Here is a 17719-nt window from a genome sequence, read left to right as displayed (position 1 = left end):
ACTCTGCAATGAGAGGGAATGGATGAAATTAAGAGGTAATAGGCTCTGGAGTAATCTAAGGAAATACTTTTTTACAGAAAGGGTGGTAGATGCATGCAACAGTCTCCCAGAAGAGACTGTGTCTAAATTCAAAAGGGCCTAAGATAGGCATGTGGTATCTCTCGGAGAGAGAAAGAGATAATGGTTACTGCGGATGGGAAGACCAGATGGGCCATTTGGCCTTTATCTATCATCATGTTTCATGTTTCTATGTATGTCAGTGGCGGTTCATTGATGCGTTAGGAGTCTGTTCTTTCTATGCCTGCTGGGACTCTTCAGAGAGTCAGCCTGTGATTCCTGAGGCAGTGATTCAGCCAGTTTCTTCACGCAGGGACCTGGGGCGTGCCATCATGGAGCTTGTGAGTGCTTTACTGACTGCCACAATTTTGGCGGGAACTGCTGCCATTTTGAATCCAATCTTGGGGCGTGATTCTCTGTTGCGTTTAGAGTCAGTCTTTCCTCGATTCCTTTTTTGAAGGCCCTCTGTTACCCTCAGCCTCCGGTGTGGATTTTTCACCGTGAGTTCATCATGGCCATGTAGAAGGCCTTTTACTTGCATGGGGACGGACTGTCTGGGCCTCTTCCTATTGATGGAATGCTGCAGGGGTCCACTTCTTCCTTTTCTTTTAAGAAAAAGAGGGTGGATTAGGAGGAGAAGGAGGAGGAGGAGGATCTTCTGGATCTTGAGGCTGAGAGTTCTGGGGACTTTTAGGCTGATAAGGATACCAAACTGCTGGGGGAAGAGGTGTTGAGTGATGGTGCCTGAATAGAGGATTTACCACCAGCTGAGGGCTCCTTGGTGATGCAAATTTTTCACCAGGAGGAGCTTCAGGACCTCATCTCTCAGGTATCTTCTGTTCTGAGGTTTGAAGAGGCACCCAAGGATGCTCTGCATACTGTTGATCCACTTTTGAAGGAGATCTGGAAGTTTGCATCCTCCTTACCTATGCATCAGGACATTTGAGGATTCATCCAAGCTCAACGGAATTCCCCTGATGCCCCGTTTTGTCTGGCTCATTCTGTGGCTCATCTCTACCCTATCCTGGAATAGGACAGGAAACCTTTGAAACTCCCATGGTTGATGCAGTGGTGTTGGCTATCTCCAAGAGGAATACCATTCCAGTAGATGGAGCTTGGCCCTCAGAGATCCCCCAGGTTTGCTGGATGGAGGATATGCTTAAGCAGAGATTTGATGTTACGGCTCTGGTGGTACAGGCAGCTATTTGCTGTGGTTTGGTGGCTAGGGTCTGCTTTCAGTGGTTGAACCATAGCAAATAGCTTCCTGTACCACCAGAGCCGCAACATCAAATCTCTGCTTAAGCATATCCTCCATCCAGCAAGCCTGGGGGGGATCTCTGAGTGCCAAGCTCCATCTACTGGATAAGGAGTTGGATGATTGGTGCTTGGTGGATTGGCATCCAGCCAAGCTGGAGATGGATTCCTCCTCCTTATCAGATGCTCTTTATGATCTGCTTCGTACTTCTTTCAAATCCATGGCTCTAGTGGAGGAAAAGTCCATAGTCTGTTATTGATAAAGACAGGTGGGAAGCCACTGCTTGCCCTGTATTGGTAGTATGGAATACTGCTACACCTTGGATTTTGGCCGGGTACTAGTGACATGGATTGGCTACGGTGAGAATGGGCTACTGGGCTTGATGGACCATTGGTCTGATCCAGTAATGTTCTAATGGCGTCAGCTAGATGTTCACTGTAACTGAAAGGATGGTCGGCGGATGTGGCCTCCAAGGCCAAGCTTAGTAAGTTTCCCTTTATGGGAGCGCACCACTGGGCACGATGGACCACTGGTCTGCCCAGCAGCGGTAATTCCTATGTAAGTTAGCTGCATGTATTTAGGCCTGGTTTTCCTTAGCCTTAATGGGTGCGCCTAAATGTTATAAGGTTCATAGTCAGTTGCGCGTGAGACAGCAGCGCACCTACAATGGAGGGCAGACAATTCAGCGCAAGACACCAGCCCGCCGTGGGAAAACTTAGTTTTAAAGAGCTCCGAAGCGGTGTGTGAGTGGGGAACCCCCCCACTGTACTGCATAGTGTTCGCGCTTGCTGTTGGGGGGGGTTGGGGGGTTGGAACCGTCCAATATAGAGAAAACGGAACTTTTTCCGATTTTTTTTGGGAAAAGTTCCATTTTCTCTATAATGTGGGGGGTTCCCCCACCCCCCACCCCCACCGTCGGAGCTCTTTAAAACTAAGTTTTCCCACGGCGCGCTTGTGTCTTGCGCCAAATTGTCAGCTCTCGATTGTCGGCGCGCTGGTGTCTGGCGCGCGATTGTCCCATCACCTGTTATAATATACACTGATAACCAAAAACATGTTAAGACATACACTGGCAATTAGCATGATTCTTTAAAGTGTGTGCACCTTTTATAGAATTGCATTAAGTGCCGTTCTAGTCGGCACAGATTTTTTGGGGCGCCTTATGTAGCATATGGCCCTTAAAGGGTATTTATATGCAGATGGCCTAAAAGTAGATGTACTCTTTCCATGTGCTTATATTTCACATGTGGATGCAGCTACTCAATTTTATAAAATGGAAAAGGGAAAAGGATTGGGATTTGTATACCGCCTTTTTGTAATTATACAACCATACTCAAAGCAATTTACATACAGGTAGTACCTGTCAGGTACTTCAAGCATTTTCCCTATCTGTCCTGGTGGGCTCCCAATCTATCTAATGTACCTGGGGCAGTGAAGGATTAAGTGTCTTGGGTTCATAGACAAAACCGCGGAAGACAAAGGCGCGCGCCGACAACTGAGCGCAAGACGGAGGCGCGCACCAAATAAAATGACAGTTTTTAGGGGCTCCGACAGGGGTTTTTGTTGGGGAGCCCCCCACTTTACTTAATACAGATCGTGGCGGCGTTGTGGGTGGTTTGGGGGGTTGTAACCCCCCTCATTATACTGTAAACTTAACTTTTTCCCTGTTTTTAGGGAAAAAGTGAAGTTTTCAGTAAAATGTGGGGGGTTACAACCCCCCAAACCCCCCACAACGCCCCCACAACGCGGCGCAATCTGTATAAAGTAAAGTGGGGGGTTCCCCCCCACGCCCCCCTGTCAGAGCCCCTAAAAACAGTTATTTTCTTCGGCGTGCGCCTCCACACTGCGCTCAGTTGTCGGTGCGCGCCTTTGTCTAACGCGGTTTTGACCTGACACCGATTAAGTGTCTTGCCCAGGCTCACAGGAAGCAACGCAGGGTTTGAACCCACAGTCTCAGGTTACAGAGGCTGTAGCTCTAACCACTGCGCCACAAATCTCTATTCTATATATACAATGGGCTTTACACATGGAAAAATCTTTATAACATCATACTCAAAATATAATTATTGTTTTCTTTCTGCTTTGTGATATAATGAGCCACATCAGGTGTTATGTCTGGCTCTCAGATTTCAAGTTAAATATCCCTACATTAACTACAGACTTAAAGGAGAAACTGCCTGTAACACCTACTAGGAAATCAGGTTATTTACATGGTAGAGGACTGTAAGAAGGGCTAATGTTTTTTTAATCAAGTGCTTTGATGGGGAGAGTGAACCAATTGCGCTAATTATTTCATTGTTTAATCATTAGAAATATTTATGCTGGTAAGTGCATTCAGCTATATTGGCACCCAGCTGAGTACATCATTATAAACAGTTCATTTTTGCTTTTTTAAATAGCTACTTATACCCAAGATAGTATATGCTGTCTCACACTAAATCTGCTATATTGATTCTAGTTGACTGCAGCTGTAAAAGACTGAAGTGAAGCCTTCCTGTGGAACTTGTGATTAGGATTTTGCTTTTACTTTGTGTTCTCTCAAACGCTGACACAAATTTTTTTACCTAGAAACCAGAAGCAAAAGTGTAAGTTGAGTTATAGCATATTGCATTTGTTGACTTTGAGGTCCTTAAAACACGGTAACAAGCAGAAAGAGCCTCAAATAGCCCATCTAGTTGTCTCAGTAGAGTGACTAGGGTTCTAACTGCCCCTTCATGTCGGTTACACCATCTCCTCTTGAAGTGCAAACAGTTACTTCATTTTTGTTTCAGCTGAGACGCTCACAGGGAAATTCTATAACCAGCGCCTAAATGTTGGCATCAGTAGGTACCCTGCCAGTGCCTAAGTTAATTGGAAAAAAAAGTCAGAAACGTCAAAGTACTGCAGTGCTGAAGCGCCTACCGACACCTAAATAAAAGGTGTCTGGTATCGCAGCTAGGTAGCCGCTTTAGGCCATGGAACACTAAAGTAGGCATGGCCAATGTCAGAAGTGGCGCTAAAGTAGCAAGATAGGCGGCTGAAATGTAGGCCCAGAAAACCCTGATCTACATTTCAGCTGCTTATCTATGCTGCTGCGGGCTCCTAGAGTCAGGCCGCTGCAGCCATAAGCTGATCGTAGCGGGGGAAGTTATCCCTGATCAGCTTAGCCAGCAGTGCTCCCTGAAGCTGTGGCTTTGGGGAGTCCTGATGGCTCAGCTGATCGAGGGGGGGGGGGGGGAATACCCTGCCACGATTAGCAGACTGGCTGTGGCAGGGGACTCCCTCCCCCGACATCGGCAGGAGAGATGTCCACTCCCTCCTGCCAGAGCCCCCAAACCCCCCTTTGAAGTCCCACAGCAGGAAGGACGCCCACTCCCTCCTGCCAGAACTCCCGAAGCACCCCCCAACTGCGATAGGCAGGAGGAATGCCCACTCTTTCCTGCCTGCAGGCCCCCTGAACCCATGATATTGCAGAAGGGCTGTCAGGTAAGATTTCCTCTTTGCGGTTGATACCAAAATCTATAATAGAGTAAACACCCTGGATGGTGTGAATTACATGAAGAATGACCTAGTGAAGCTTGAAGAATGGTCTGAAATTTGGTAACTAAAATTTAATGCTAAGAAATGCAATGCCATGGTTTGGGGCTGCATAACTCAAGGGAACTGTATACTTTAGGCCGGGGGTGAAGAACTTATGTGCACGACAGAAGAGCGGGACTTGGATATGATTGTATGTGATGATCTTAAAATAGCCAAACAGGTTGAAAAGATGATGATGAAAAGTAGAGGGATGCTAAGGTGCATAGCACAAGGTATGGCCAGTAGGAAAACGGAGGTATTGATGCCCCTGTATAAGACTCTGGTGAGACTTCATTTAGAATATTGTGTTCAATTCTGGAGGCCGCACCTTCAAAAAGATATAAAAAGGATGGAGTCGGTCCAGAGGAAAGTGTATGGGGATAGACTTAAAGATCTCAATATGTATACTTTGGAGGAAAGGCAGGAGAGGGCACAGGATGAAGTTAAGAGGTGATAGGCTCAGAAGTAATCTAAGGAAATACTTTTTTACAGAAAGAGTGGTAGATGCGTGGACCAGTCTCCCAGAAGAGGTGGTGGAGACAGAGACTGTTTCTGAATTCAAGAAAGTGTGCAATAGGCAGGTGGGATCTCTTAGAGAGGGGAAGAGATAATGATTACTGAGGATGGGCAGACTGGATGGGCCATTTGGCATTTATGTACCATCATGTTTCTATGTTTCTCTCTATGGCTGATTAGCCCACCCTCCTGGTTACTTAAGACACCTGTGTTCTGCTCTACTAGGCTTTCCCATACCAGGTGCTGCAGTTCTAGAGACATGTATATATTGTTTCAGGTTTTTTCTTTGGGGTGGGGGTGGCATGAGAGGGCTCAGAGATCAGTGGGTGAGTGTGAGGGAGTCATAACTTAATTCCTCCATTGGTCATCTAGTCAGTTGGGGTACCTTTTTTTGCATTTAGACGCTTTTAAAACAGGTCTAGCTCAAAACATCTACGTTTCGGCCAGATTATCTTAAAAGAGGTTTGATTATTACCGCAAGGCATCCAAGTATAAGCCCACCAAAAGCCCGCCCAGAGCACACCTCCTACAGGCCTCCCATTTGTTTTGAATGCATAGCGGCTAGGACTCCTTGCAAAATGTCCAAGTGCCGGTTTATGTCAGTATTTTTTACGTCTTAGGACTCCTTTTACGAAGGTGTGCTAAGCGTTTTAGCGTCCGCTATCTGAAAATCTACCGCCTGCTCAAAAGGAGATGGTAGCGGCTAGCACGTGCGGAAATTTAGCGTGTGCTATTCTACGTGTTAAGGCTCTAATGTACCTTCGTAAAAGGAGCCCTTAGTATTTTGAAAATTCCTATAATAGTGCCTTCTTTTTCCTGGCATCAGCTTTCTGGAATGCCTACCTCTATCTTTTATGATCAGATTCATCTTATCTGCAATTCAGAGTAGCTTTAAAAATGCATCTGTTTCAGACAGCATTTGAAAGTTAAATCCTAAAGGAGTTGTTAGGTTTTTTGGCTATTTTGTTATCTGGATACTAGCATACTATGTGACAGACGGGTAAGCATAGAGTGAGTGTCCTTGAATTTGAGTGTACCCTTTCCCACTGAAACTATGGAGTTCTTTTCTCTTTAAAGTTATTTTATATATTGTAAACTGCTTTGACATGCTCCGCATATAAGGCTGCATATTAAATCTTCATAAATGATAAATAATAAGAAATGTCAAATGGACTTGGAGACCCTGGAAAAAGAGAATAAAAACCCAGAAAAGCAGAAAAGAGACACTGAGACAAGTGAATGTAAAAATAATATGCTCAAATGACAAATCTAGACAAAGTATTTTATTCTGAATATATTAATTGGAATATGTCAGCTTTTGGAAATGCACATCTCTGATGTCTTGCTTTTCAGTTTCTGTTTCTCTAGTATTGCTATTTATGCAGAGTTTTGAGGTTTCCAGTTCCATTTTTCACCTTCATATTTCTATTACTGATCTGTGGTTCCTCGTTTCATATTTGTTGAAGGTCTGTCTGTGTTTTTCATCTGCGATCAAGATATGGTGTCTGTGTAGAAATTTTGTAGCAGAACTGTAGGTTCTATTTTACTAGGTTGTATTGGTATTTAGGGCCTAGTGTAAGATTTATAGTGCTGCCTTTTTATGCATATGATTTTTACTCTTTGAACCCTTGCTGTTATGGTAAGGTTCTGAATGTTTTTAAACAAGTTTGTGCATAGTGTTTTCCAAGGGAGATTGTATATTGGCCTTACTGAGTTGATATAAAAAATGTAATATAATTTTTAGTTTGCCATAACATCAGACAGGGTTTAAAAACATTCTGCTGGAACTAATATGTGTTAAGATTGTTGTTTGGTTAGCAGACTTTTATCTGATCAGGTTTTGATACATAGCCGCTTGAAGAAATTTTAAATGCTGTTTCTACAGATGTGTAGGTAGTTTAGTGCTGGTAAGTGCTTGAGATAATTGTGTTTAAGATATATAACATGCCATCCATGATACAAAAATCCATTTTAGATGTGTTTTAGGGTACAAGCAGTCCTTCTTCAAACCTCAGTCCCTTCACCAATGTGCCATGTTTATATCCCAAATGCACTGCAAGAAAACGTTACTTGTCCTTAAATCTCTTATTCACTGGAGTGGTAAAATCTCACTATTTGATATGGGCCATACTTAATGTGACCATTTATTTTCTTTCTCAAAACGGGACAAGACCCTCAGATTCCCCCCCCCAGATCCTCCAGATCCCAGACCCCATTATATATAGTGTAAAATATAGACAGCAGATATAAATTCTCAAAACTGATACATTTTGATCACTAGATTTAGAATAAAATAATTTTATAAATCTAAAATAAAATCATTTTTCCTACCTTTGTTGTCTGGTGATTTCCTTCTGACTGTGCATCCTTTCTTTCATTTCTTACTCTTTCTGTCTTTCTCCCTGCACCCTTTCTTTTTGTCTTTCTTTCTCTCTCCCTGCCCCCCCCAAGCCACCCTGCTTCCCCGACACAGTTTGCTTCCCCCGCCCCCCCAAGCCAAGCCACCCTGCTTCCCTGACGCAGCCTACTTCCCCCACCCCCGAAGCCAAGCCGATACACCCTGCCCCCCGACACACCCTGCTTCCTGACGCAGCCTGCTTCCTTGCTCCCCCCCAAGCCAAGCCATTCTGCTTCCCTGATGCAGCCTGCTTCTCTGCCCTCCCAAGCCAAGCCCCACGGCTTCCCCAATGCATCCTGCTTCCCCTGCCCACAAGCCAAGCCAAGCCACCCTGCTTCCCCGATGCAGCCTGCTTTCCCCGCCCCCCAAGTCAAGCCCCCCATGCTTCCCCAATGCACCCTGCTTCCCCTGCCCACAACAAGCCAAGCCAAGCCACCCTGCTTCCCCAATGCATCCTGCTTCCCTGCTCCCCCCCAAGCCAAGCCACCCTGCTTCCCCGATGCAGCCTGCTTCCCCTGCCCCCCAAGCCAAGCCCCCCATGCTTCCCCAGTGCACCCTGCTTCCCCTGCCTACAACAAGCCAAGCCAAGCCACCATGCTTCCCTGACGCAACCTACTTCTCCTGCCCCCCGAAGCCAAGCCGATGCACCCTACCCTCCCAACGCAGCCTGCTTCCCTGCTCCCCCCAAGCCAAGCCATTCTGCTTCCCCGATGCAGCCTGCTTCCCCCACCCCCAAGCCCCACTGCTTCCCCAATGCACCCTGCTTCCCCCGCCCCCCAAGCCAAGCCCAGCCACTCTGGCCCAGAACTTCCTCTTCGATGTCAGAATTGACATCGAGGGGGGGGGAACTTGTAGTACCGGCGCTTGTGCAGTGCAGTCGCTGTAGCGCCTGGCCTGTTGCTGCGTCGGGGAATAGGAAGAAATCCTGGGCTTCGAAAACGGGGCATTTCGGGTGTGCTTCGGGACAAGGGACAAGGTAATTAAAAACGGGATGGTCCCATTCAAAACAGGTCCTATGGTCACGTTAGCCATACTTGGCATCTCTGCATTCTGGTCCAATATGTTCTTTCCTTACTGGCTGAGGGTGGGTGGGTGTGATTTCAACCTTCCGCCCATTCATTTCAATGACTAATATTCACTCTGAGCCTCAGTTAAATAAGTGAATTCAGAAATACTCCATAACACTTTTCTGTAACATGACACTGAACCTACTGTTATTTATCATGTTGTTTTTTTCTTTTGATTAATTTCAGCAAAAAGCCAAAGTAGAAGCAATGATCCTAGACCTTTCCTCTCTTCGAAGTGTGCAACAGTTCGCCAAAGCATTTAAAGCCAAGAATTTGTAAGTATTTGGGCAAAGGGTTGTATTTCAGAACCTCATGTAATTGTAACAGTGCTTTTATCATCTGAGAGCAACTTGCTTACCAAAAACATGGCTTAGCTTTCATGATTGAACTATTTGCTTTGCTTAACAGCTCATTTTAGGAATCGGCCTCTAAGAGTTTATTAAACTAAACTCTGGTGTCTCATAATTTGTACTGCCCTCTTTTATTCTCTGAAAGGTTCTGCCTAGGCTACTAAAAAATTTTAGATATCTGTTGATATTCTGCAAGTTATTGTGTGTAGTCTTACAGATATATCTACAGGCTTATCCACAGGTCGTCCATAATAATTGTTTAGTCTGCATTGTAAAGGTTAGAAAGTTAGATGACTTCTACATTTTCGGTTCATAGACAACTCGGCGAAAGACAAAGGCACGCGCCGACAACTGAGCGCAAGACGGAGGCGTGCACCGAAGAAAATTACAGTTTTTAGGGGCTCCGACGGGGGGTTTTGTTGGGGAGCCCCCCCAGTTTACTTAATAGAGATCGCGTCGGCGTTGTGGGGGGTTTGGGGGGTTGTAACCCTCCATATTTTACTGTAAACTTCACTTTTTCCCTAAAAACAGGGAAAAAGTGAAGTTTTTCAGTAAAATGTGGGGGGTTACAACCCCCCACAATGCCCCCACAACGCGGCGCAATCTCTATTAAGTAAAGTGGGGGGGTTCCCCCCCACGCCTCCCCCATCGGAGCCTTAAAAACAGTAATTTTCTGCGGCGCGCACCTCCACGCTGCGCTCAATTGTCTGCGCGCCCTTTGTCCCGGCGCGCTTTTGACCTGACACCACATTTTCAGCTCCATTTTAGAAATGATGTAGAAGTCAGAATTGAGATGTCTAGATCAGAAATTACCAATATAGGGCCTGTTCTAAAATACAGGAGACATGGATATTTTAGAGCAGTTAATATCAAAAATGTCAAAAGATTGAAAACTAGCACACATGTTTAACTCTACAAGTTTAGAAATATGTATATTTTCCTGACACATATTTCACAAAATCCAGTGTCACAAAATCCAGTATCCCTTGCAGGTTTGGCATTTTTTTTTTTTTTTTGGGGGGGGGAAATCCATGGGGCATTAAGAGAGCAACTTACCCTAGTCCTTTCAGTTCACTGGTGCTCAGTTGGAGCAGTTTATCAAAACCTAAGCATATTTAGTAACAGGTATAAATTCTGTTGTCGATCTGTTGGATCATCAAAATTTACTCCCCTTCTGAAATGAGGAGCACACATGTATCTTCTGGACACACTTAATCCCACTCAAAACATATCCAGAACACATCCCCATGCCATTTGCACATACTTGTTTTTGTTTGTTTTTTTATGTAGATATACCAGATTTGTAAGCTGGGAGCGTATTCTTTTTGCAAGATAAATGTTTAATTTATGATTTATGCTCATTTCAAATGCAGATGATCCTCCTAAAATGACTGCCTTTATGTAGATCACACATCTCTTACCAAATATCTTTCCTGATTTCTACATCTCGCAGGTTTCAAACTTGTGCTCGATTATTGCCTTTGCGTTGCCATTTGTCCAAGATATATGCACATGGAACATTTTCTTTTATGGTAAAACATTGTTGTCTATTTCATACTTCGTTCAACATTTTGTGCATCTTGTTTGTTTTTCAATATTATCTTCATTTATCAACAAGGGTTCCAAGAGGAAGAAGAACAAGGAACCACATGGCTCACTGTAGCAGTGAAGGAAGTGATCAGAGACAAGAAGACTTCATTTAAGGAATGGAAAAGGACAAAAACGGAAGAAAATTGGAAAAAGCACAAACATCATCAAAGCAAGTGCGGTAAAAGGAGCCAAAAGAGACTACAAAGAAAAAAATAGCCAAGGAGACCAAAAACTTTAAGCCGTTCTTTCGATATATTAAAGGGAAACGACCTGCGAAGGAAGTTGTGGGGCCGTTAGATGACCAAGGAATAAAGGGATGTACTAAAGGAGGATTAAGCCATCGCCGACAAACGGAACACATTTTTTTGCGTCTGTATTTACCGAAGAGGATATGTCCAATATACCGGAAGCAGACAGGCTATACATAGGAAATGAAGATGGGAAACTGACAGGGACGACAGTCAGTCTAGAGGAGGTATGCAGGCAGATTGATTGGCTTAAAAATGATAAATCCCCAGGACCGGACGGCATCCACCCGAGGGTAATCAAGGAACTGAAAGGGATTATAGCTGAACTGCTCCAACTAATAGCAAATCTGTCGATCAAATCAGGAAAGATTCTGGAAGACTGGAAAGTGGCGAATGTTACGCCAATCTTCAAGAAAGGTTCGAAGGGAGATCCGGGAAACTACAGACCGGTAAGTCTGACTTTGGTACCGGTAAAGATGGTAGAGACGCTGATAAAAGATTGCATCATCGATCACCTAAACGGACACAAACTGATGTGGACCAGCCAGAACGGATTCAGCAAAGGAAGATCTTACTTGACAAACTTACTGCACTTTTTCGAAGGAGTAAATGGATAGATAGACAAGGGTTACCTGGTCGACATCGTATATCTAGATTTTGAGAAGGTGTTTGACAAGGTTCCGCATGGACGTCTAATTCGAAAAATTGTGAGCCATGGAATCGAGGGTGATATACTCGCGTGGATTAGGAACTGGTTCGTGGATAGGAAACAGAGAGTGGGAGTGAATGGACAATACTCGGACTGGAAAAGCATCACGAGTGGAGTGCCGCAGGGTTCGGTGCTCGGGCCTGTGCTCTTCAACATATTTATAAACGACCTAGAAATTGGCACAGTGAGTGAGGTGATTAAATTTGCAGATGATACAAAGTTATTCAGAGTAGTGAAGACACAGAAGGATTGTGGAGACCTACAAAGAGACATAAATACGCTCGAGGCATGGGCTATGAAATGAGGTTCAATGTGGATAAGTGCAAGGTGATGCATGTCGGTAACCAAAATCATATGCACGAATACAGGATGTCCAGTGCTATACTCTGAGAGATCCCCCAGGAAAGAGACTTGGGAGTACTTGTAGAGAAGTCAATGAAACAGTCCGCGCAATGCACGGTGGCAGTGAAAAGGGTGAACAGAATGCTAGGAATGATTAAGAAGGGGATCATGCCATTATACCAGGCCATGGTACGCCCCCACCTGGAATACTGCGTCTAACACTGGTCGCCGTACATGAAAAAGGACATAGTACTACTCAAAAGGGTCCAGAGAAGAGCAAAGAAATGGTTAAGGGGCTGGGGGAGTTGCCGTACAACGAGATGCTAGAGAAATGGGCTTCTTCTCCCTTGAAAAGAGGAGACTGAGAGGGGACATGATTGAAACATTCAAGATATTGAAGGGAATTGACTTAGTAGAGACAGAGAGATTGTTTACCCTCTCCAAGGTGAAGAGAACGAGAGGGCACTCGCTAAAGTTAGAAGGGAAAAGATTCCGTAAAAATGTAAGGAAGTTCTTCATCCAGAGGGTGGTGGAGGTCTGGAATGCTCTCCCGGAGGGTGTTATAGAGGAAAACACCCTTCAGAGATAAGTTCCTACTGGAACAGAAAATACACAAGTAAGGTTAGACTTAAATAGGGCACTGGTCTTTGACCTTAGGGCCGCCGTGTGAGCGGACTGCTGGGGACGATGGATCACTGGTCTGACCCAGCAGCGGCAAATCTTCTGTTCTTATAACATCTCATTATCTTGATGGGTGATAATGCATTAAGAACATAAGAATAGCCTTACTGGGTCAGACCAATGGTCCATCAAGCCCAGTAGCCCATTCTCACGGTGGCCAATCCAGGTCACTAGTACCTGGCCAAAACCCAAGGAGTAGCAACATTCCAGCATCTCAAAGAATAGCAAGATTCCGGAACCCCAATGAGAGCAACATTCCAGAGCCGAGATTGTGATGTCATAATGCCTCAGAGCCAACCTCATCAGTGATGTTACAATGGCTTGATTGTCCTATACTTGGCACACATAAGTGCATAAGAACAACCATACTGGGTCAGACCAATGGTCCATCAAGCCCAGTAGCCCATTCTCACAGTGGCCAATCCAGGTCCCTAGTACCTGGCCAAAACCCAAGGAGTAGCAACATTCCATGTTACTGATCCTGGGTAAGCAGTGAATTGCCCCATGTATTTCTCAATAACAGACTATGGACTTTTCCTTCAGGAAATTGTCCAAACTTTTCTTAAAACCAGCTACACTATCCACTCTTACCTCTGCAATGCATGCCAGAGCATTCTCTGAGTGAAAAAAATATTTCCTCTTATTGGTTTTCAAAGTGATTTTAGCGACAGATCACTAACAGCAGATCAGCTTATCTCTATTATTATAAACCACGCCTAAAGTTAGGTGCAGTATTTAGAATATGCATAGGGGCCAGCCCTGCCATTATAAGTTGTGTGACTATTTATACCAACTAAAAGCTAGTGGTCCTTATACTAAGGCGCGCTAGCCGATTTAGTGCACGCTAACGTATCCATTATATTCTATGCAAGCTTTAGCGTTTAGCGCACGCTAATATTTAGCATGGGCTAAATCAGCTAGCACGCCTTAGTAAAAGAGGGGGCTAATGTAATTGCCCATTCCTAAATTCTGCATGGATCAGGCATCTGGTATAACAGTGTGGACAATTTTTAGGGACACCCATGCCTCTCCTATGGCCATGCTCCTTTATAAATTCATGCATTAGAATTTTCATGCACCACTTTATAGAATACGCTTAGAAAGTTGTAAGTGTAAATTCTGATTAGTGCCAGAAATTGCTTGTTAGTGGCCAATTATTGGTACTGATTGGCTTTTAAAACGTTAAATTATGAGTGCAACTTCTGGGGGTTTGTCTGTTCACCAGCTTGTTGTATTGTGTTGTATTTTGATTCAGGAATTTTGTAAGTTTTTGGGTGGAGGGCCTTTTTGTCATTGGTAGTGCTCGAAAGGTCAAGATTTGGTCTAGAATTGTAAGACTTTGCTGGCCTTTTTCTTCATCAACCTATTACAGATTTCTTCTGGGTTGTTGGATAACAGCCAGACCACACAAACCCTGAATTAATGGTCTGTTTCTAATAATAAAAAATAAGTTCTCTTCCAACACACAATAATCTAAGTTCAAACAATTTTTATTGATGCAAACAACAACAAATACAACATTAAAACTTGTATAACAATGATGATGCATCAAATATAATAATATGATGAACATATTGATGTGGTCAATATTACATACAACAATAAGGTGCTTAGTATAATAATGAGACTTAACAAAAAGGCAAAAATGGTCAAGGGTTCCAAGAGAGGTAGCAGAACAGTACACACCCCACAACAAATCACAAATAAACACTATAAAAACTACTAACTTTTGTGAAAGATTTAGGAACCCTCAGTGTGAGGGGTCAGTGACGGGAGCGCAGCTCCAACACTTCACACAATAAGGTGGCGCCTGTAAGACCACCACCTACACACCATCATGGGGAACCTAAGTGTGTTTTATAAATCAAAATAACACTAACACCAAAAAAGTAGTGTGAAATAAACACAGGTGAAAACAATTATAGCTACCACTCTGGGAACCCCCCCAGCCAACTCCCCAAAAATTGAAAACAGCAAACTTAGCTTCAATAAAACTTCTTACGATGTCCGGGGGAAGCAGGACCGGGCAGATGGAATGCCACAGAACCAGGTTCAACCAAGCCTGGTTTCGGGAACAAGTCCCTTCCTCAGAAACCCATAATTCACAGAATCAATCAATGGTAGACCTCCGAGAGCTGAAAGAGAGGAGGGGCTAATGGGGAGGCAAGCAGACGTGCTTAAAAACCGACAGCAATGACGTCAAGCCAATCACAGTAAAAAGGAACTGCAACACTTTAGTGTTCCATTCAATGTTGTCATTAAGTCCATGAGGAGAAACACAACGTAGATGGTAAATCCAGAACTGCTCCCTCAAATTAATATGAGCCATCTTGTCACCTCCAAATCATACTCCAAAACAGTCTTCTTTCAACTTCCAGCAGACCACCTTCCAGCAAGAGCTCTCAGCACACCTCCCGCTCAACACCATCGAGCACGTACCTCTGCAGGAGGGGTGTCGAGGGTTCTACTCCAAGTATTTCCTCATACCAAAAAAGACCGGTGGTCTTCTTCCAATTCTGGACCTCTGTGCTCTCAAGAAATTTGTAGTGGAGACGTTTTGTATGGTCTCTCTGGGAACCCAGTTACCACTGTTGGAGAAAAATGACTGACTCTGCTCTCTAGATCTCAAAGAAGCATACACACATATTCCCATCCTCCCAGCCCGCAGGAAATACCTTTGCGTTCAAATATGCATGCCACTTTCAATACAAGGTGCTTCCATTTGGTCTAGCCTCAGCACCCAGAGTTTTGAAGAAATGTTTAGTAGTTGTAGCTGCAACACTTCACTCTTGTAGTTTCCATGTGTTCCCTTATTTAAATGACTGGTTGATCAAGGCCCTGATGCCTCAAAAAGCTCTTCTAGCCATGGATTCAACTGTACGTCTTTTCGAACTTCTCATGTTTGCATTTTGCAATCAGTTATGAGAAGTCCCATCTCCAACCCACTCAAACTCTGGAGTTTATTGGCGTGCTTCTAGATACTGTACAAGCTCATGTCTTTCTATCACATTTGCCAGAATTTCTCCTCTCTCTAACACATCACTGCACATCAAATCATACATCTTCTAGGTCACATGACATCTTCAGTTCATGTAACTCCATTTGCCCATCTACATCTTAGAGAATCTCAATGGACACTCTCAACCTAAAGGTCTCAAGCCATCAATCCAATATCCCAGTGACTGCAAGTGACCTCAATACTTCATCAGTCCCTTTAGTCATGGTTATCACCAGCTAATCCAGGGACTTTCTCTTCCACATTCCACCACATCAACATATATTAACTGCAGATGCTTCCATGCTTGGTTGGGGAGCCCATCTCAACGGCCTCCATACTCTAAGCAGCTGGAATCCTCAAGAACAATCTCTCCATGTCAATCTCCTTGAGTTTCAGGCAATCCAAAATGCTCTGAGCACATTCCAGGATTGCCTCCTCAATCAAGTTGTACTTGTTCAAATGGACAACCAAGTAAAAATGTACTATGTGAACAAATAAGGAGGCAAAGGGTCTGGCCCACTTTGCTAGGAAGCAACAAGAATTTGGTATTGGGCAATTCCATGCAACATATTCCTCAAAGCAGTTTATCCTGCAGGAAAACAGGATGTCTTAGCAGACAAACTGAGCAGACTCCTACAACCTCAAGAGTGGTCACTCAACTCAACCATTTTACGTCAAATATTTGCAGATGGGGTTTGTATTCTCATGGAAAGGGCCACATTGTGAATACAAGAAAACTCTGAGGGCCACCAAAATATTTCAGACGTACATATTTAACCCTATACTAGTTAAATATATCAATGAAACTTCTGTTTTTGTTATGCACGCTTCTGTGTTTTAGCAAAACTGGCATGGTTTCCACAATTCTTCCTATATACATCAACTCAAACTCTTCATTCACAAATGGATAATAGACTCGTTGTTCCTCACCCATCAATGGGGAAAAAAATAAAGAAAAAAGATAGGAATGAAGTAATGGTGAGCACACGTATTTTTGCAATAATTTGTTTTTAAATATTTTACATTCTTTGGTATGAATAAGAAGTGCTTTTCTGTCTTATTAATGGCATTCTATTTCTATGCTATAAAATACTTTTATTGTACACTGCCTTGAATTGTGTCACAACTAAGGCGGTATATAAAGTTTAATAAATGATAGCAAGTGTTTCATGGTTTCTCTACCTCAAAAATAGATGAAAACAAGAGGGATGCCAAGTCCAAAATGGTGTGTCTTACTGTCTTCCCCTTCCTGGTGCATCCTAGGATGCACGGGGAGGGGCCTAAGGCTCTGATGGGGGGGGGTCAGTGCAGGGGAGATGCGCGTTAGCAGGAGGGAGTGGGTATCCCTCCAGTTGATTTTATGATACTAGGGTCATTCATTTGGGGGGGGCATTAGAAAAACAATGGAAAAAACAAACAAACATCCAGATCTATAGGTTTTCTTGGTCAGTAATACTGATCTGATTCTGGTATGCAAGGTTAAGTCATCGATACCTGGTTTTAATGTTAATAACCTCATTTGCATGCCAGAATCGGAACATGTATGACTGTACAGAAAACCACGTGGTGAGCCATTTTGTGCATAGGGTCGGCAAATCCAATCAGTCGATAAACAGGTTTAGCGACAGTCATTAGATGATCGGAGACTTTAGTGCATCTAGCTCTATGGGCTTCTTTTACTAAGGTGCGCTAACGTTTTTAGCGCATGCACAAAATTACCGCACACTAAACCGCACGGTACGCTTCTAGAATAACGCCAGCTCAATTTAGCGCGCACCATTCCGCGCGTTAAGGCCCTAACGCTCCTTTGTAAAAGGAGCCCTAAGTTGTGGGCAATCTACACATTTTGGGGGATATTAGCTTGCATAAAGCTTTAGTGAAAGGGTTCCTTTGTTGGAATTGTTCATAGGCAAGACATCTTTGACCAAACAACCCAAAATTAAGATGTCA

General features: G+C 43.9%; 1 protein-coding gene across 4 annotated transcripts in view; it reads left to right on the top strand.

Annotated features, from left to right (window-relative positions):
• WWOX (WW domain containing oxidoreductase) overlaps positions 1–17719 on the top strand; it is a 1340377-nt gene that overhangs the window by 355849 nt on the left and 966809 nt on the right. For all 4 annotated transcript variants that reach the window (XM_033942128.1, XM_033942126.1, XM_033942127.1 and 1 more), the window contains exon 6: positions 9038–9126. In XM_033942128.1, coding sequence (XP_033798019.1) covers positions 9038–9126 — 89 coding nt within the window. The remainder of the gene's footprint in view (positions 1–9037; positions 9127–17719) is intronic.

The sequence above is a fragment of the Geotrypetes seraphini genome, chromosome 4 (assembly GCF_902459505.1).
Source record: "Geotrypetes seraphini chromosome 4, aGeoSer1.1, whole genome shotgun sequence".
NCBI lineage: Eukaryota > Metazoa > Chordata > Amphibia > Gymnophiona > Dermophiidae > Geotrypetes > Geotrypetes seraphini.
This window is presented reverse-complemented; position numbering and strand designations above follow the sequence as displayed.